General features: G+C 50.1%; 1 protein-coding gene across 1 annotated transcript in view; it reads left to right on the top strand.

Annotated features, from left to right (window-relative positions):
* Positions 1 to 21,480, top strand: part of LOC122365648 (toll-interacting protein A-like) — a 30,854-nt gene that overhangs the window by 7,001 nt on the left and 2,373 nt on the right. Inside the window, exons 4-6 of the mRNA XM_043337056.1 lie at positions 7,544 to 7,637; positions 11,060 to 11,170; positions 19,449 to 19,634. Of these exons, the coding sequence (XP_043192991.1) occupies positions 7,544 to 7,637; positions 11,060 to 11,170; positions 19,449 to 19,634 (391 nt within the window). The remainder of the gene's footprint in view (positions 1 to 7,543; positions 7,638 to 11,059; positions 11,171 to 19,448; positions 19,635 to 21,480) is intronic.

The raw sequence follows: 21,480 nt of genomic DNA, 5'->3' as shown, positions 1-21,480 counted from the left end.
CCTCTTCGTGCGATAAAGCGGCGCAGTGCCATGATGAAGCTACTGGTGTCCATCAAAGCAGCTAGCTCCAAAAGGATGGCCCGAGTGGCGAGACATGTGATCAGCAGCACATATCTCTTTTCTGTCTTTCGAAACTTCTTCACCGTCAGAGGTCCGAAAAAGTCGAGTCCGACTGTGCTGAACGGACGTCTCATGTCTAGACGGGCCTCTGGCAAGTCTGCCATCCTGGGTGGCTGAGGCGAGGCGCGGCGGTTACGGCAGAATGCACACTTCCACAGGTGCTTCTTCACAGCTGACCGCATCCGTTGCACCCAGTACTTCGATCTCAGCTCACAAAGTGTTCTTTCCAATCCCCAATGCATGACTCGCTGATGTGCATCGACAATGACCAGTCTGGTGATCTCACTCTTGGCGTCAAGAATGACGGGGTGTTTCGTGTACTCGTCTAACGAAGTCTTGCTCAGGCGCCCACCAACTCTCATGAGGCCGTGTTGATCTCGGAATGGAGACAGGTGGTCGAGACTAGCTTGTTTCATGCAGGTTTCTTGATCGTCCTTTATTATGCTGATTTCAGCCGCATCAATTTCTGCGCTGCGTAGTGGACCATCAATGACTTCTGTGCCAGCAACCTTGCTCTTCACGTTGCTGATGAATCGCCTTATCCATGCGACAATGCGTCTGTAACGAGTCCATGAAGAGAGCCGCGCCGGGTCTATGAGCTGGGACAGTAGAGAAGTGATCTCTTCTTTTGGTGAACTAGCATGACTTGTCGCACAGATGGCTGCTGACCTCTTGACTTCTACACAGTCTGGACTGATGTCTCCTACGTCTTCTTGTGGTGGCCAGTGCTCTTCTTTGCTTTCTAGAAACGCTGGGCCTAGCCACCACTCTTGCTGGTTTTTCAACTCTGACAGAGACTTTCCTCTTGAGCAGAGATCTGCCGGATTTTCTGAGCCTGGCACGAAGCGCCACTGATCTGGGCTTGTCGTGTCGTGAATCTCAGATACACGATTCGCCACAAATGTGTGGTATCGCCGACTTTCGTTCTTCAAAAACTGCAGCACCACTTGACTGTCTGTCCAGAAGACGATTCGCTTGAAGTTGTAGTTCATTTCCCTTTTGATAAGACTGGCTACTCTTGTTGACATGACGGCACCTTGCAGCTCAAGTCGGACTATCGACAGCTGTCGCAGAGGTGCGAGCCTAGTGCGAGCCATCACAAAGCGACTGTGATAGTAGCCGCTGGACAATACTCTGATGTATGCTACGGTACCGAACGCTAATTCGGAGGCGTCGCTGAACATGTGCAGCTCGTACTGAGCGTCAACTTCTTGTTCCGGCGCGCCATACCACCGTGGAACACATGCGTCCTCAACATGCTGAAGCTCTTCTTGCCAGCGTCTCCAGATATGTAGGGTTTCTCCTGTGATTCCTTCATCCCAGCCTAGCTTTCTTTCCCAGAGACTCTGGATCAGTTTCTTCGCCACTAGTGTGTAGGGCGCCACGATCCCTAAAGGATCAAACATAGACGCGACTTGCTTCAGGATTCCTCTCTTCGTCGGCGGCACCGCGACTACGCTACACTTGACGGCCAGGTAGTCGTCCTGCGGGGTCCATTTGCATCCTAAAACGCTGCAGTACGACTTGCCCGACGAGTCTATCTTCAAGACAGCTCTTTCATCAACCGGGACTTCAGCCAGCACCCTCTCCTCATTGCTCATCCACTTCGTGAGGCAAAACCCTCCTTTGGCGAGGATGCTGGAGACTTCTCTTTTCATATTGAGTGCAGCTTCACTGGAACATTCTGAGTTGACGAAGTCATCCATGTAAAAGCTGGTCTGAACCGCTTTCTTGGCTGCTGTGGACTCTTCTGTGCCAGTGCAGCCGTCTTCTGCCGCTCTCTGTAGTACAAAATTTGCGATCGCTGGGCTGCACTTCGCGCCAAATATTGCTACTTGCATTTGGTACATATCAGGCTGTCGTGTGGTGTCAAGGTTTCGCCACCAGAAACTTAATGCTGGCTGGTCTTCCTGGCGAATCCTGATCTGGTGGAACATCTTCTTGATGTCTGCTACCATGGCAGTCTGTTCCTCTCTGAAGCGGAGCAAAATTCCAACCAGATTCTGCAGCATGTCCGGTCCCTTCATCAGCTCACTGTTCAGGGACACTCCCAGGTGTGTCGCTGCAGCATCAAAGACTACCCTCAGCTTGGGTTTATTGGGGTTTACTACCGCGTGATGTGGTAGAAGCCAGCGCCTTTTCAAACGCTGATCGGCTTCTTCTTGAGACAGCTTGCGTGCGTGCCCCGCTTCAACATAAGCTTGGAGCTCGGCTTCATACGCCTTAGCCTTTTCCGGGTTACGTAACAAGCCTTTCTCAAGGCTCTGAAGTCTTCTCATGGCTGATGCTCTGTTGTCAGGCATTCTCTGATCTTTGCCTTTCCAAAGAAGTCCTGCTTCGTATCGGTCTCCGCATTTCTTCACTGATGTATCTAGGAGACGCAATGCCCGCAGGTCTTCTGCTGAAGCTTCCCCTTTGAGCTCAACTTTCGTGCCAAATGAATCAGTCTTCCACCACTCTTCGACACACTCTCCGAGATGCCTGTCTTCTGTGTCCGCACGGTGGATGAACATCACCTCTCTGGTTTGAGGTGGGACGAAACCAGCGATCGTGCCGGTCAACGTCCAGCCAAATGCCGTGCGCACCGCCACCGGTTCTCCTGCTCGTCCAACTTTGGCTTCGCGTTGAAGAACGGCTTCAAGGACATTAGCGCCTAGAAGCACCTCCACTGTTCCCTGTGAGCAGTCAGGTATGTTTATGCCTTGTAGATGCTTCCAGTCATCTTTCAATCGTTTAGGAATGTGCTGTGCTCGGACGTTTACTCGCGGCACAGAGAACGCTTCAGGAACAAGGATCTTGCGGTCAACATCTTGACCTTCGCACAAAGGACTCAGAGTCAGCTGGACCCTTTCAGACCTCTTGGTACTTCCTCGTCCTTCAACATTTTCGATGCATAGCGACTGCGCTTCGCCTGAAATCTTCACATCTCTGATGATTGCTTCCGAGCATAAGCTGGTCTGAGATCCTGGATCTAGCAGGGCCAGCGTGTCTCTAAATCTTCCATCTTGGCCGTGCACTCGAACGGGAACTATCTGGAGAAGCGTCATTCCCTCTGCTGGTCGGTTTCCCGTTACTGCGGCTATGACTCTCTGGTCACCACCGTGAGGCCTTACACGGTGACTGCCGTGCAGCATCTTGTGGTGTTTCATCCTGCACCCGTCTATTCCACACTTCTTAGAAAAGACACAATTTCTGCTCATGTGGCCTTTCTTTAAGCAGATGAAGCACATTCCTGAGCTGAACACTAGCTCAGCTCGGCCATTGGCGTCTCGCGCTCTGAAAGCTTCGCAGTCCTTCAAATGATGCTTCCCGCTGCAACACACACAAGTGTCAGAATCGAGTGAGGCTGTAGTGTTTGTAGCCAGTGTCGCCAGTGTCTTTTCTTTTGTCTTTTGATGTTGTGCTCCAGTTGCTGGTCTGGACTGCCAGGCGCGTTTTTTGACTTGATCAGTGTCTTGAATTGTCACGGCAGTGAGCTTCTGAGAGATCCTCACTTGTGTTGTGAGCCACTGGTCGAAGTTGATCAATGTAGCTCGGGCCGGCTCCATTTCAACGACGTGTGCGCTCCAAACGCGCTTCATTTCTTGCGGCAACTTCTCCACTATTCTACGCAGGTTTTCTGTGCTTTGAAGGTCTCCTTCGTACTTCAGGTTCTGAAGAACTGTTACGGCAGAGTGAACAGCTGAGTGAAACCGTTCCAATCCTTGCAGATCTAGATCTGCTGGCGACGGGCATGCAAAGATAGCCTTCATTTTCGCCTGCACAATGTCCTCTTGTCTGCCAAAGCGGTTTTCTAGCGCGTGCAGCGCTTCTTCATAGAGAGTCCCTTCGTAGAGCATCCCACTGATCAGCTGCTGCGCTGGACCCGTTACTGCGTTTTGTAGATGCGCCATTTTTTCAGTGGAGTTTAAGCTTGCTTGATCGTGCACCAATGTTCGGAAGAGCGCGAACCATCTTGGCCACTCTCCCGGACTACCACTGAAGTTTGGCAGCGTGATTCTTGGGAGACTTCTTGCGAACAGAGATTCAGATTGCGTTGGCACAGGACGGGCGCTGGACGGCAGAATAGGCACATGCACTTCAGGGCTGTCATCTTCAGACTCCTTTTCAGCTGGGGAATCGCCTTCGGTTTGAGCTCCTTGCTCTTCAACTGCGGATGCCTCACCATCAAAATCCTTTCTGCGGTCCCAGCTGAGCTCACTCTCAGCAGCTGCGGTAAGGCGCGCTTCTAGCCTGGCTAACTCTTCGGCATCTTTAGCGGCTTGAAGCTCATTTTTTCTTCGCAACTCTTGTTCTTCCCTTTCTCTCAGGTGTCGCCGCTCCAGAAGCTTACGTTCCTTTTCTTTCACTTGAAAAGCAATGTCAGCGCTTCGAGCAGCTAACGAGCTGCTGGACTGGTGAGACTGAATTGAGCCCGACACTATAGATGGTGTTTCACCTTGTCTGGATTTCAAATATTCTCGTATGCATTGATATGCTTCGTCGTGTTGCTGCTCTGCAACCTTCATGTAATCGACCGCTTCTTGAACAAGTGCTTCATCTTCTGCTATTGCTTCTTTGAGCTCTTCGTTCACTTCTTCTAAAGACTCAAGTGCAGCGTCCAGCTCCTTAAGCATGTCGACCAGCTGCGTCCTAGAGCCTCTATTTTCAATCATTACTAGGGCTCGTCTTCTTACTCTGGTGAGATTTGACAGCATCCTCCCACGCTTCCTTTTGAAATCAGATGCTGACATGATTGGTGCAAATAAATCAGTGTATCTTAATCAAAGTTGATAACTTGAATTCAGACGCTACATTGGTTTGCATCATGCTACTTTATATCTGAGCAGCTTCTCTTAAACTTATGCTGTGCAGTTCATCTTAGAGTTTTGCAAACATTTTTGGAACTGTCACCGTTAGCCGTTAAAAAATATGAAACTTAATGCCGCAAATGCACTTTCGAAATCAATGTTTATTTTGGTACAGGCTTGATCCACTTCGCTCCTTGATCGAAATGAAAAACACCGTTCCAAAAGTCGCACATTGCGGCTAACGAGAGAAAATAAACTAAGAAATAAGTTGAAACATAAAGATAAACCTTTCTTGAATGTCACTTTGACACTTGTTAATCAGTGAATGCATCGTCCTTGGCTTTGCATATTTACTTTCACTGTTTCAGAATGAGCTATAATAATGACCCCGTTTCAATCAGTTTCTCATCCAAAAAAACCCCTTTTCCTTAATTTTCTAAGCACAAAAATATGACAACAATTTCGTTGCTAGGCAACAAACGCACAGTACCCCCCGGTCGCGACAGATGTAATCCTGCATTTACATATGGCCATTATTTTGAATGAGCATTTCAGAAAAAGATTTAAGTTAGTAGTTTGATTCCGTTGTGTTCCATACCTGTTTGGATCGTAGCGCATCCACCAGACTTTGCCGCAACACTCGGTCTGGGAATATGCACATATCGGCTTCCATTCAGCCGGAGATGTGTTGCCACATTCAAACGTCCCGCAGGGGACACCTTACCTGACAGAGGCTGGTGATTGGCTGCTATCCCGCAGATGGGCGATACCAGACCGTTTCCATCACCCCGTGACCCCTGTACGATCCGCGCAAGTAAACGGATAAGCACCATCGCTGGTGGATGGGCTACCTTCACGTATCCTTGGAAATCTTAATGGGTGATGCATATCGAATTATCCCGAACCAATTCAATTTGCCTCTCATTTCACAAGGAAGCAGTAATGTTTATATCACCCTGGTGATGCGGATGCCCGTCGAGCTTCTCCTGCTTTCTTCAATTGCATTTTCTGTAACTGGTGAGGATTATCACATAAATCCGGTCTGTTTTCGGAAATGACGTGGTGGCGGCTCCAACTTCCCTGAAATAGAGACGGGACGTCGACGCTCCCCCGGAGCGGCAGATCCTCCCGTCTTCGGCGAGGGTGGCGTGGGTCTGTGGCGAGGGTGGCGCAGATGTGCGTCATTTACGGGAGCCTGCTGCTGGTACAGCCCACCCGGATCATCTCCCTATATGCTGGTGTTTCCACGGAAACCGAAAGCCTAGTGGTCGCTAGTGGCGTGTCGTGAAACATCCCCCGATTTTTGCTCTGGGGAAGTTCGTAAAACCATTGGAGCATTCAGATTCATGTAGATCCACGCAGATCTATGTATGTTTCAGATCAGTCGTCGCTTGTGGACCTAATAAGTGTTGAGTGAGGAAGGTCGGCTCTATTTGAAGTAGAATAGATACTTCTGATTTAGCGACCCATTGGCGCGGTTTCTCGCGGTGATGATTTGTCAGCTGACAGCGTCTCAAAGCATCGTTTGATGAACTCCAGGATGTCATATCCTGGAGGGCCATAAAAGTATGTAATCTCCCATGTTTCGAGCGGTCCCGGGGAAAAGTTGGCCATGTGTCATTGTGAACCTCAGATGACCACTCCATTATCAGATGGGCTGTTCGGGCCAAGACAGGCGCTAAATCACTCTGACCGATTTTTCCCGATGCGAGCTAAAGCCGTAAATTGAGAGCTGAGAATAGTTACATCAGAATACAGGGAACTCGACTCCGATGCAGCGCTCAGGCAGGACGTAGATTAGCGAAGTCGTTTTATCAGCCCGCATTGGTGTTCATGTAATTGGCACTGTACTAACTGTACTATGTCGATATCGTGATTGGCAGGCTGTCCTGGGGGCTATGCAGGTAGCCAGTCCAGTATTCGCCCGGTTTGTGGGATGCTGAACGAACACCATGGCCCTGTACCCGTCTTGTAACGGACTAAACCAACGGTGTTGTTTGGTTGTCATGTTTGTCGGTAATAGGGGCGGCCTGCAGTAACCACAGCGTCATGAAGCTGTGCTTTTGAATGAATGTTACGACTAAAGATCGATTCAATATTGAGTGCCAAATGGGCATATGAAGATATCTTAATCAAACGATTTCACTACGAGCTATCACAACAAACCTGCTTCAACACAACCCTATACAAGCGTATGCAACCCTTAGCCATGATTTTATACCGATCATTGCCTCGCTCTTGAAGCATGCATTTTCTATTGGTCTGGAGTTTAACATTGTGTCCTATTTCGCTAACTGCATCAATATTCACCTCCCATTTAGAAGTTCCCCAGCACCCGGTATGTTATCCGCTGCCATTCTCGGCCCGTTGCCGTGACCAGCGGCCAGTGACCAGTCCAGTCCAGTGACCAGACCAGACCAGTGACCAGTCACTTCATCGTCTCTCCCTCTGTCGGCCAGCTACGTTCCTCACGGTGTGACCTCGATGGGTTGACCTCGTATCTCTGTCTCTGTCCGTCAGTTACGTGCCTGACGTTTGACCTCGAGGAGCTGACCTTATCATTTGTCCCCTCGGTTCATACACTTGGGGTGACCTCGGTGGGTTGACCTCGCATCTCTCCCTCTGTTCGCCAGTTACGTGCCGCACGGAGTAACCTCGATGCACCTGGAGATCTACGACGAGTGCTCCTTCACCGACGACCAGCTGGTCGCGCAGGCCACCATTCAGGTGAGGACGCCCGCAGTGGAGGTAGACGGCGCTGGGAAACGGCAGGAGAGCCAAAGCGATGGAATATTGGCTCACGTATTTCGATTGAGTTTGATCTACAGGGCAATTTTGTGTGAAATGTTAAGGCTTTGAAGCAATATGCAACGTTCGCATACTTCTTGCGGTACTTATTTGTTCCATCACCACATTATTATTGCCTATGAACAGTTCAAATCGCCAACTTCAATAACAACTATATAACACATCTCACGCTGCAGCAATGCTCATTCAGATCAAACAGCTTTGAAGGGCAGTCGGCTGGGCGCATCAGCCTGGCGTCAAAGCGGTCATCAGCTTTGCCACAACTGGGGCGCTGCGTTCCTATTCTGGTTACCGGTGGGCATAACTCTTCGGCCTTCCGACACAACGGCTCCAATAAATCACCATCGCCCTGGTACTTTGCGTTGTTCGGATTAGGCTCACTGCCGACCCGCGGGAGTATTCTGCGCTGCTCATAACTCGGACTCGCCCCACACGCAGGTCGGCACAAAACCGAACCGGCGCCCGCGCCCGCTTCATTGACGGCGCAATGTCTACCTTGTATGTTGCGTCATCTCAGTACCGCGCGTTTGCCTTCCCTGCCGATCACATCCGCTGTACTCTGACCCCTCATGGCATTACGTCGTTTGGTCCTACTGAACCTGTGTCCTGATTTCTTGATATGCGTAGTTCTAGGTCTGGTGTCTGTGCGTAAACCATGACGCCGCGTTGTGTCGTGCGTAAATACGGTGTTTCGTGTGTCGCTGGTACATCCGGTAGTTGGAGCCGGTCATTGTCCTGGCACGTGGAGGCACGTGGCACGCTATGTGGACTTTGGACGTTAAAGAGTTCCTTCGGTCGCGTAGAGTGGCGTGTACCGGTCTACATAGGGCTTCTCTAACTCTTGGGGAACTTATGGGGGACTGTGGCTGCTTTGGATAGCTCTGCAGTTCAGGGAAGGACTGGCATGGCCGTCTGGGGCCCCTTGTAGACAGGTTGGACGCGTCTGGGCCAGGTGAGCAGACTGTGCCGCTTTGATACGTCGTCCTCACTGGCATCCGAATGAATGAACGGTTTTCTCTGTTGGGTGGCTCATCCCTTCCACCGAGTATTTGACCACTGCTGACACATTGTCACCGTGTATCACGAACGTCACCCTGTGTCATGGCAGTCACAGTACGTCTCTAACGTCAGAGCACATCTCGACCGCCACCGTATGTCGCAACTTTCACCGTATGTACATACGTCACGGCTGCATAGTGCGTAGTGCACAGCTCTTGACAGGTGTTAATCAGCGATCCCGGGCTATCGTGACTGACCAGTGCGGTGTTTCATTGTGAAGGCCTTATCGGGCCTTGGCCCAATCTAACAGTGTCGATGATTCGTATATTATTGATCAGAATACATCCGGTTAGTGTTGCCGCCCTGGTTCAGCACTATTCGTTTGTCATCGTACCTAACGTCATACTCGTATTCATCGCCAATACTGTAGTCTTCCGAATTCTAAGACTTAGATTGAGTCTTTATCCTCTCCGTGTCATATCCGCGTCTTTAGTAAGAGCCTCGAATCAACCTATATAATTAAAAGGAGCTCACCGAAGCGGGAAACTCTGGCCGATCCGTTCCCGGGTCTGAGTCGCCATTGGGTCGTCGGTGTCTCGTTAATGGGTCGCTCCCGCCGTGGGCAGAGAAGGAAGGTCGGCCGATGCTGGAAGGCAGGGGATACCATAGACAGTGACTCCATGGCCGGAAATGGGGGGGGGGGTTGTGCCGTCTCGTTGGGTGGTTGTCCTATCACAGTGTTGTGGTGACTGCTGTGTCGTATCAATGCCCTTTTGACCGTGTCTTGCGCTAGCGTGCTGAGAACTCGCTCTTTGCACACACACACACTCTTGTTAGCAGTGGTGTGAAAGAGATTCGTGTGCGGTCTTCGTCGGCTTTTGGTAGTGTGAGAACGGCTTCGGTTGGTTCAGAGCGGGGCTGCTCTGAAAACCGCAGCACCTGCGTCGCTGCGCTCCTCAAACACAACAGCGTGGCAATGGAAATACTTGCGTGACTTCAGAGCCGCATATGATCGTAAATTTAGCGCAGCTACTGCGTGCTAACTCCGACACCCAGGATTTAATAATATCATATGCGTTAACTGTTCGCCGGATCTTATGTGATGCTCGGAAACATGACCATTGCCTGCGGTGGAAGGTTTATTTCCCTCCTTTAGGCCCTATTGGCTTAATCTAGTTTGTCTTGTCATCGCTAAAACGGCACACACTTGGCCAAACAAACCGATTGATTTCTGTCTGTATTTGTGAGCTGCATCCAGGCAGACGGCGGCAGTGCAATTTCAATGGTTCTTACAGTCACCTGGTGTTGCCTTGCTCGCCTTCATGAGCACTGGTGTAACCAGCCCCCGGCTGAGAACATGCTCATACGGATATCGTACTTATGTGGATAAAAGTGCGACGGTTACGGCGATATTCTGCTTCCTGAGAGCAGAGCAGGAACTGTGGGCGGGGGAGGTGCCCACGGGGATGGGTTACGCGCTGGTCGCATACTGTCCGTGCCAGTGTCGCCTGGTCACTGATGAATGGAGTATAGAGGGCGACGGGACCCGGATAGTGTGGGAACAGCGCAGCACGGTGGTCCCATAGGATCAATGCTGCGTTGGAAGTGGCGAGCACTGGCACTGTTTAATACCAATTCCAATGGTCATATCTTGAGAGTGTCGGGAATTAGGTAAATAATCAATGAATCAAAGCGGTTCGTATTTTACCAGTGTCGTGATATTTAGTTGTGTCTACAGTACAATTCTAGTTGAGTTCTTTGCGCAGTTAAATCACGCAACTGCTGTAAATAATATCGTCTGATTTGTTTATGTGACAAGTGACTGGGCGCCAGCCCGTAGCTCATCTTTGGTCAGCTTTATTGCCCTCTGATGTCGGATCTGACATTTGCCTCTGAAACCCACGATGGCACTGTAATAGATCCTAGATCAATCATGGCATTGTGTAGGAGTGTCCTAAAGTCCGAAACGCGACCAGTGTCATTGTATTCGTTGACATTTCTGTCATCCTCACTCATCATTGCTCAGTGTTGTTCGTGATATTTGGCTAATCAGTTCGTATATTTTGACCATGCTGCCTTGATATGATTCGTTATGCACCTTTAGCTCCTTTTGTATTGCCGGTGCACTTTTGATTATATCGCAGTGCTGCGTTTCTAAGCTACCCTTGGCCATGCTAATTTAATTGGTCTTGCATATCTGTAATCTGACCAATCTCTAGTCTTATCACACTTGCTGCCATTACCTTGTTGACGGTCAAACAATTTTAAACAGTTACCGATGATATGTCGCGGATGTGTGTTACCCGTGCCGTGACCCATTCCGTGACCGTGCCGTGCCGCAGATTCCGGACTGCGTCATCACCGGCGGAGAGACCTCAGATGACTGGCACCCGCTCTCGGGCAAACAGGGCGACGGCAAGGAGGGCATGATCAACCTCATCATGAACTACACGGTCAGTCTAACGGGGAGAATCTAACTTGGAGAGATTTTGTTCATCTTGTCAGAATCTTACCTGCCCTGTGTCCCACGTGAGGCAGTCAGATGGGGTTGCTGTTCAGGTTGGAGGACCGCTTATTAGGCTTGTTTTTGGGTCAATTGGTAAGTACTGCAGGTTTTTTAGCTGTTGTCTCTTCCCATGTCAGATCAGCCATGTTCTCTTGCTTTCAAAGCTGAGAGCGGTAGTTTTCTTTGGGACGAACCGCAGGGTTGTTTCGCGGTATCCTAACCCCGAGTTCCTGACGTCGGTCATTTGCTGGGCACTGCGCCGCTTGGCTGACTGGGACGGAGCTGTAAAACGGTGTTCCATTGGCCGGAAAACTGGCCCACCAGCAGACCGGAATACTGCCGTCTTTAGCACAACGCTCCGCCGTGGTTAGGGGGGGGGGGGGGGGGCAGGGGGGACGGGGTTGATGGTCCCCGACCGGTAGCCTTTCTAAATTTATTTTTAATCGCAGTCAGTGCGCAGGGCACGGCACGCCTGCATCGCTTTGCGGTTATGTGGGTAAAGTATGGGCTACTTAGCGCCTAATGTTCGGAGCTAAAAAAGCTGCATATGCTTGTCATTATGTCTAGACTTTGGAAGACAATCGTTTAAGGTACAGGGTCGTTCATTACTTACAAAACGGCTTGGTCAGTTGAACATCATTTTACACATTTTAATGTCATTTTAACTTATTCCTGCTGCTTCATTAGTACGGCGTTTCCCATTTTCATAGTACGGCAGCCGTGACCTATCCCGCGCTGATCGTTTCCTGCCTCCGCTCCCGTGTGAGAACTGGCCGCCGGTAGTGTTCACTCGCGGCCAGCGCGGTGTGAGCGGCCGGCGATCCCAGCTGAGCCGTCCGCCACGCGCCCTCCTACCAAAGTTGGCTAATGGGCCGCCATGGGTGGCAGCAGGCGACGCAGGCGGCCGCAGGTCGACTTTTGGCCGACCAGTTAACTCTTCGGCCAGTTCGGACAGGACTTGGTCGGACGAATTTTCTACTCACCCCTCCCCGGCCTTCATATACCGTGAGTGGAGTGGCCGCCTGGCTGGCCGGTATCAAAACGAAATGCCCCCGGCAGTCTCTGTGGACGTCATAAAATATGGCGGCGGCACGGTCATCCATCTCGGCAGCGCGTCCGTCCGACAGACCAACTCGCCCTGGACGTAGAGGTGGCCCGTTTTTTGTGGGCTCGGCGGCGGCAGGGCGGGCCGAATGGGACGGGTGGCAGCGCGCGAGGGATGGATGCAGACTGGATTAGACTGGTCTTGCCGGCAGGTCGGAAGATGTCAAGGGTATCCCCGGGGAGGGTTCTGGCGTGGGAGAGTGTCGAGTGTCAGTGTGTGTGTGGGGGGGGGGGGGAAGCGCTGCCTTGTCGGGGAAAGGGGTGTCGGGTCGTGTTTGGAAAGGGGCGCCGTCATTGGCAGTGAGGCGTGCTGCGGTGCTTGGAGACTTTCTGCCCTTGATGACATTCCTTGGAAAATTACCGGCACCGCGCGTGTCTCTGGTTGTGAGAGGGTTAATATTTATGTACAGGACAGCACCTAGATTTCGAAGTCACTTTTTATATTATCCAGCATAGTGATAAACCGACGTTTAGCTTTGCACTGGTGATGCTTTTCTTTACGACTGCATTGACTACAATCGCGCATTTGTACCAATAAAAGAGCCATATCCAAGCCAGGTTATATCTAAAATGAGGAACACTGCAGCAAGCATCGTTCTCATGCAATGCAGTGCAGAAATCTAAGAGTGCTGAAATAGTCTGCCAACACTAACACCGAAGCCGCCAGAGGTAGTGTTTACGCCGGCAATGGCAATTGATTACAATTGGGGGATGAAGTTGCCTTTGAAGTCTTTGAAATGATTGAAACCACCGATGCCTCTTCAAAAAATCACATCAAACTAGGCCGAAAGAGTAATAGTAAATTTCAAAAGAATTTCGATGAATATCGGTCGAGGATTCGATGTCTTACATCAGCCACAGTGTGTCTCCAGTGGCTCATAATTTCCTCACGGGCCATTTCGTTTATTTCCACTGGCGCAGTCGGGCCGGCCCGGTCGGACAGAAAGTGACACTTGTCGGTTTCTCACGCCGCCCATATCTCTCTCCCTCCCCTCCCCGCTCTCCCCCGCCGGTCGTCGGTAAGCCAGCCCCCCACCCCCTCCCCCCCCCCCGCAGTCATAACATAGACGCTGTCTGTGGCGGCACTGGCCGGGCTCTGGCAGACCTATGGCCCCCGTAGGCGTGGGAGATTCGACAGGGCGCCCCAGCACTGTCAATATGGGGAGTTATGGCCGGCTCACGGGTCCAGATTCTACTGGGGAAGAGTCTGGACTCCCGGGGGGGGGGGGGATGACTGTCGTGTATTTTGTCTGAAACTTGAATTATGGAGACTTAGTGTTTGTGACGCAATATCCATGGCTTGTTCAGAATGGTTTCTTAAAATTGATGCGTAAAATGTATCCTGGCCCCCGGGGCACGTTTCTCAGTAGCTTATGCAGGTGTTGAACGGTGTGGCATCCTGTAATCTGGTTATGGTCTCCAGACATGGAACAATGCGCGGTCTTTCATCGTCGTTATAATGGTTCTTCTATCTTTCATTTCGCGAGCGTGGTAGAAACTGTAGCATGTTTGTTCGTTCGGTGAAATGCATTGGAATATTCTTTGGGACTATGGTCCAGCGTATCCTGTGATGTGATGAATTGAAACATCACCCATCTGGTGAATTGTGTTAATGCAATGCCCCTTTTCATTTTATTTACCTCGAAGATGCTCGAAGGCAGGTGTGAACTTTGCCTTATCGCTGTAAAAGGAATATTCATCGGGAGACGGAGCAGATAGATGAACACTCACTTCCACTGGCGGATCCAGGGGGGGCCACCGGGGCCATGGCCCCCCCCCAAAAGCCTGAAAGGGGGGGCCAACATATCTTTTGGCCCCCCCCCCCAAAAAAAAAAAAACGCTTGAAGAAAAATTAATGTGAGATGGTTGCGTAGTAGATACTTACTAGAATCAGCAGCGTGATTCAATAGCGTAGAGAAAGTCAGGGGTGCGGGAACTACTTTCAGACTGGGGGAGGGGGGGGGCACACCATAATAGAGATCAACCTAGGGTCCCCCCAAATCTAGTTTCTCACCGGTTTTAGGCCACTTATTTTTCATCTCTTGGCATTTTCAACACAAAAAAGAAAACATTTGCAAAAAGGGCGGTATTCCGTCTGAAAGTTGTGGTGGCACCGCCCCCCACTGGTGGATTCAGGGAGGGGGCCACCGGCGCCATGGCCCCCCAAAAGCCTGAAAGGGGGGCCAACATATCTTTTGGCCCCCCTCCCAAAACGCTTGAAGAAAAATTAATGTGAGAAGGTTGCGTAGTAGATACCTAAAAGTTAGAATCACCGGCGTGATTCAATAGCGTAGAGAAACTCAGGGGTGCGGGAACTACTTTCAGACTGGGGGGGGGCACACCATAATAGAGATCAACCTAGGGTCTCCCCAAATATAGTTTTCTCACCGGTGGTTTTAGGCCACTTATTTTTCATCCCTTGGCTTTTTTCAACAAAAAAAGAAAACATTTGCAAAAAAATGGGGTATTCCGTCTGAAAGTTGTGGGGGCACCGCCCCCACGGCCCCATAGTTGGGGGGTGGGCAAGCTGTCCCCACTGCCCCGGTTCCCGTGCCTATGGAGAAACCACCGGGTTTACTAGCTTCCTTCATAAAGTGTCGTCATGTCTTGTCGTCACCCGAGAAGGTCTTATTGCATACATATCGATTGAACTGTCAAGTTAACAAACTTGCTCTGGCAGCCTGACCTGACATGACCCGGCAATTTTTCATTCACGGAATATGCGCAATAATTTTTTTAGGAACACTCACTGAGTTGGCGTTGAAAAGCTTGTTTTGTTTGGTAATTGTACAAGAAGCATATCAGGGACCTTTTTGTCCCTTCCCGTGAAACGGTAAAAGACTTATTTCGGTCAGAGCTCAGGCCAATCTCTAAGGGGTCAGTCGGGTCACTTATTTCTTAAAAGGGTCCTTACGGCATCCAAGGACCAATTCCGGCTTTTGAGTGCACCACATCAGCATTTGATGCTGCGACAGATGGTGAAATATGAATATATGTTACAGGCCGTATGAAAGTTGTCCGTTTGCAAACGGCCTGGCCCAGTCAGGGCATATGAAACAGCCTGAAAACACCGGCCGTTTGCAAACCATGACCTGAAATATCAGACCGTTTGAAAACGGCCTAGTTAGTTTCGGCCTAGCGGATCCAGGGGGGCCACGGGGTCATGCCCCCAAGCCTGAAAGGGGGCAACATGTATTTTGGCCCCCAAAAACACTTAAGAAATATGAATGTGAGAAAGTAGCGTAGTAGGTAGAAACTACCGTATCATTAAAAATATGTGAGCTTGAGTGTTGGTCTCGTCTTCACCCAAGAAGTTCTTATTGCATACTTTACCTCTCGATCGACGCGTGAAGTTATCGTGTAAGTTATCATGAATCCGATCGCGACGAAACTTTAGCACCCTCATGTTGACAAAGTCTGAAAATTACATGACCCTGACCCAAGTGACCTTTGACCTGTGGCCTATTTCTCGAGACTATCCGTGCGTTCGGAGAGCATGGAATATTCACCGTCCCCTGGAATATTCCCCGTGCCGCGTTCGGAGGCGTATCTCTCTGAACGGCCAATCTCCGGGAATGTTCCGCGCGCATGGAGTATTCCACGGATTCCACGTGGAATGTGCCTCTCCGAACGCACCATATGTTTGGCCATGTTTGAGGCCATGTTTGGCCGGAATCGCGATTCCGCGTATGTCGGCTCACATTATCCGCTCGTTTACAGTCTTTTCGTGGTTTAAAACGCTCAAACATGTGAAATGATGTTGGTCCCAACCATTGTGGTAGGTGTCAATGTCACCTTAGGGTCAAGTCAGGTCATTGACCTTTGATGACCTCGGTGCACTTTTCCGAGTTTAACATGTTTCTAGGATAGTTTCGTTTAGCTGATTTTGAATTTAGCATTTAGCAACCATTTGAACATTTACGAAGTAGTTTTGATGCCTTCGTATCATGTTACGTAGCTGCCAGTGGTAGTCGGACACCTGCTACACGGACACCCATAAGTACTGTTTGACCTGGTTGACCTGACCTGGCCTGCCCCGACATGGCCTAAAGGCATGAAGACATCATCTATGATCCAAACTAACATGAAATTCGTGATCAGCACAAAAAAAATCTATTACAGCCTTACTTTAGGAGGTTCTGACAGGCCCTGATTTTCCCGTCTTTTGGGTCTGTGACCTGACCTGGGCGGTGTTTCACGGCACGCTGCCAGCGCTGTTGGCACTTTTGGCTTCCATGGAGACATCAACTAGCCTATACCTACAACACTACCGAAGGTTGACCTTAGCTCGCGGAATGCGCTGGCAGCGGCTGGCAGCGCGACCGTGAAACACCGCCCTGGAAGGTCAACCAATGACCAAGGACCTTAAAATCGGGTAGCATCGGCTTCCTCTCGTCACTGACAGGCAACACACTCGTTTTTTCCGCGAGCTCTAGCTTGATCAGGGGCCGAACGGCAGAGAGGTTCAACCGACACCTCCCAGCCCGCGAAGGCTGCGCCAAGCACCGACCCGGAGCGGTGGTCGACAAAAGCAATTTGAAGCGTTTTCAAAGTAATATTAAGGCACGGGTTGAGTGGACTACCATTTCTCTCTTTATTTTTTTTTTTAGTTTAAAAAAAATTATCGTTTCAGGGCTGTGACGAAAAATAAGTGGCCTAAATCCGATGAGAAAACAGGATTTGGGGGTGCCCTAGGTTTGGCTCCTTGCACGAGTTGGCCCCCCCCAAAACGCAAGTCTGGATCCGCCAGTGCTCACTTCTAATCGGGCGTTGTAGTTAATAACGGAGCATTATCACCTCTCGGCGCTTTTTCATCTCTGACCGGGGGCTCCCGGTGTTAAAAGTACGGCTACTTATCCTAAGTTGTTAATTAGCTCTCCGACTGACTGGCCGTGTGAGCCTCCACCCGGAAAGTTAGCTCTCGTGTGCATTAATCATGGGTGCGGAACTTTCGTCTGCCCCATTGTCGAGCTCAGAGAAGGGTGGTCGCGGACTGAAAATCATACCTTTTTCTGTTGGAGCGATGTAGTGTGTGCCCAGTTTCTGTGGTGTGTGGGATTTTATGGCTGTTGTGCACTTGCGTCGATGTGATTTGTCCTATTTGTACTACAATGGTATCATTTACTGCTCAATGTCCATAGAAACCAATGTATCCTGTGTCTCTCATTAATTTAGGGCTCTTAGCAGACAACTAAAATTCGTCCAACTGAACATGTTGGGGTGTCGTAAAAAGTCGTGACACTACGAGGGGGTATCGAAAAGTTCTGATCATCACATAGAAAATATAGACCGATTTTGATGATTTTTGGTGGGTATTATATTTGGTTCTTAAGAACAATGCTCCCGCAAAGAGAATCCTGAGAAGTGGTTTTATCTTATGTAGGAGAGACTTAGAAGTAAAAAAGATGAGTATTGGGCCCATTGAGGACCGATCCGTCATTCAACTAATGCATTTGAAACGGTATCACACTGAAAAAATACATCAAGAACATGAAATTAGTTTATGGCGAGGAAAGCCCATCTCATGCACTTACTGAAAATGAGGAAATAATTTTCAACTTGGTTGCATGGCCCTTGCAGGGGAGTCAAGAAGTGAGTGACTACCAGTGACTGACAAGGTGGTGACTGTGAAGGAAGTGGAAGACCTCATCCTTACAGATCGTCGTGTGACCTTTCAGATGATTGTGCAACAGAAATGTATCAATGCTGGCAGTGCCTGAAAATATTATCAGCGAAGAACTACAGACGATAAAGGAGTCAGCCCGCTTAGAAGTTCATGTGTCTACTTTGTTCAAGAGAAAAATGCGTCTTGGCCTTTCGAAATGAAAACTAGGCCTTTTTTAGGAAATTGAAGACCTCTTCGAACATTTGATGACATGTGACGAATGCTGGGTTCTATGTGCATGATCCAGAGACAAAAAGATGATCAAGAAGTTTAAGCATGGCACATCTGTCCTTCTTAAAAGGCGAAGATGCAGAAGCCGATATGGAAGGTCAATGCTATCAGTGTTCTGGATCTGGCGTAGAATAGTCATTACCGACTGTCTTGATGATGGTCGGATAATGATAAGCAAGCACTACTGCACACTTTTGAAGAAGTTGCGAGATGGCCTCAAGCAGAATCGCCGCAAAAAAGCCCAAGAAAGATGTTTTATCCGCACCGACAGCGCCCCCACCCATTCGTCCTGAGCTGCGATTGAAGAAACAACATGATGTGGACATTAAATCCTACCGCATCTAAGAAATTCACCTGACCGGGTATTAACTGACTCTTGATTGTTACGGGAGATGAAGAATCCACAGCATGGCCGGCGATTTTAGGACAGAAATGACGTCATTGATGAGGTGGAGCAGTGATTTACGGGACAGCGCGAAGGTCCTACAATGACCGCCTGAGGCAGCTCAAGAAACGATGCAATAAGTTTACAGTCGTGTGTGGCAGCTTGCAAAGAAGTAATGAACATCATGCAAAGAAAATCAAATTTCTATCACATCTAATTCATGGTGATGATCAGAACTTTTCGATACCCCCTCGTATTTGTCACGCAGCCGTGGGTTGTTTACGGTTTCTGTTTGGGTTTATGTTCGCCTAGAATTATGGATTATGTTGGCGGTTGTGCACCGCGAGGGGATATGTCTGGTCTGGGTGTGGTTTCAAATTCGGCTTAGTGACTTATATGGATTCTGCGATGTGGTATTGTTTCCTGTCGCACCATCCCCTGACCCCTTTGTTTTTTTTTTGTTTTTTTTTTTTTTGTTGGGTTAGGCCTTTCGGTCCAATTAGACCATTTCAGAGCCGGAAGGATGATAGGAATTAGGGGGAGACATTGGTCTGGGCAGGCACCCTAGTGAGTCGCCGGGGCTGAGCCCGTCCAGAGGACAGGCCACCCAGCCCCAAGGCACTCACTGCACCCGGCTACGGGGTGCACTCCCTCGGGAGCAGCGGTGCCGCTCCAAGGGAGCAGCCCGCATGAGATAAATTTACCTGTCCAGCCCGGAAGGGGGTTGCGGCGTGGAGGAGAAGGATTTCAGTATCCTGAGGATAGAAGCACGGAACGGTCCCCTGACCCCAGAGTGTTTTGCTAGTCCCCTGACCCGCCTCCCTCTCTGTTTCTCCGCAGCCGATGTCGGGTGACATGAGCGTGCCGGCGATGCCCGGTCAGATGCCGGTGATGGTGGCACCCCAGCCCTACATCGGCCTCATGCCCACCATCGGCGTACCCGTCTACTCGGCGCCGGCCGTGCCCACGCCCCAGGCGCAGCCGCCGGCCCGGCCGCCGCCCGTCACTCCCGAGGACGTGGCCCAGGTGAGCGATTGTGGCGCCGCTCGGTGGCGCGGGAGAGAACTGAGCAGAGGGAGAGATGTAGGGGGAGCTGGTGAAATGGAATTCGGAAGTCGGGAAATCGCAGATGAGCGGCGTGCCGCAATTTAGGGGATGTGAGAGCAAACGTTTCTTCAATTGGTGTTTATCTGTCGAAACTGCGCCAACAGTATGTCTTAAAATCGCAACAATATTGTATTTCTTTTCTTGATTTTCCGTTTGTAGGGTGTTCGAACAGTACTTAGGATTTCCCTTCTTATCAAAATAATTGTTCAATGGTGTGGCATTCGCTGCACGTTTCCAATTCAGGCTATGCAGAACTATTAAGCAGGCCTTTCGTGGAGCAATCAGGAGACTACTCCACGAACAATGTCACGAACAGAACAGGTGCCATTGCTGGCTGATGTTAACCCATTAACGCCCAGCGGTACCAAAAGGTACCAACGCACATTTTGGCCCGCTGCGTTGAGACCATACGTTTTTTTCGCCACATAGATGCTGTCATTGGATAATCGCCTCCTTTCCGGATATGCTGTTGGATGAAAGTAACGTGCTGATACAAAGAACTTCATGTGAGGTGCAGAAAAGCGAGGAGTGTTTCGAGGCGCCACAGTCATTGGCTGACGTTAGGAGAAAGAAACGTTTGTATTTGCATGTCTGTGAATATTCTTTTGGCCAAAGTGTGTTTACATTAAAGATGAAGAACTCGCAGCTACAGTTAAGCAGAATATCCGATGTTTCGTCATGAATCCTGGCGTCCCTAGTGGAAGAATTCTTGTTGGTACCTTTTGGTACCACTGGGCGTTAAGCTAAGCGTTTTTTCGCAATTTCATGCGTGCGCGTTCTGTGCAGACGCGTAACAATGCTCAACGGAGTGATGCGGACAAATTGCCATTTGGGGCGCCATCCCTCAAGGGGACGCCACCGCCTAAAGACATTGGGTGCGTAAGAGGGGTGCCTGTGAGACCATAGGGGCGCCGATATGCGAAAGAGGGGCACCTATAAAGTTCATAGGGGCGCTTCAATGCAAATGAGGATGTCCATAGGAGCGACTTCGATGCCCATAGGAGCACCTGCATGCGAAAGAGGGGCACCCGTGAAGCCTCTGGAGTGCCTCTGAGGTCCATGAGGCCTATAGTATATGTAGGGGCGCCAACACGCAGAAAGGGCGACGCCATGCAAAAGGGGCGCCCATGAAGGTCAAATTCGAGCTTCCATAAGAAAGCTTGGCCACTGCATCCCTAAGGATGGACGCCCCTGAGGCCTATAGAAAGAGGTGCGCCTGTGAAGCCCTTAGGGGCGCCTCAGTGGGAACGAGGGGCGCCTGTTAGGTCTAAAGAGGCGCCTTTGATGCCTATGAAACCTAAGGGGACGTCTCTATGCTAAAAAGGGGCGCCTGTGTAGGCTGAGAGTCGTTTGTGTAACGTTTCTCAGGGACGGTGTGCCGTTTGCGGCAAACAGAATCGAAAAAGAGTTCGGAGGGGAGTGCCTTCGTCGCCCTCGTCGCTTGAAACTGGTGCATTCATTGCTGATAAGTTATTCACCGCTGACGTGACACATTGATGTTGGATAGGATGTTTGCCCTGTAATCGCTATTATTATTGCGGGTATCCCTGCCATTTGCCAAGCAGAGATGTGGTCAAGGCCCAAATGAATATTGCTTGGGGGAGGGGGAGGGGCATGGTTTTGAGATCGTCTTGTTGTTTAGAAAGGCTGTTGATGTTGTTCAGGAAGATGTGGGTAACGACGTCACATCCCAGTGCAGTTTGTGCGGTAGTATACGAAGGAAATATTGATCCTGATGGTAGTGACAGACGAGTTCCTGCAGACC

The sequence above is a fragment of the Amphibalanus amphitrite genome, unplaced genomic scaffold, assembly GCF_019059575.1.
Source record: "Amphibalanus amphitrite isolate SeventyFive unplaced genomic scaffold, NRLGWU_Aamphi_draft 000028F_arrow, whole genome shotgun sequence".
Taxonomy (NCBI): domain Eukaryota; kingdom Metazoa; phylum Arthropoda; class Thecostraca; order Balanomorpha; family Balanidae; genus Amphibalanus; species Amphibalanus amphitrite.
This window is presented reverse-complemented; position numbering and strand designations above follow the sequence as displayed.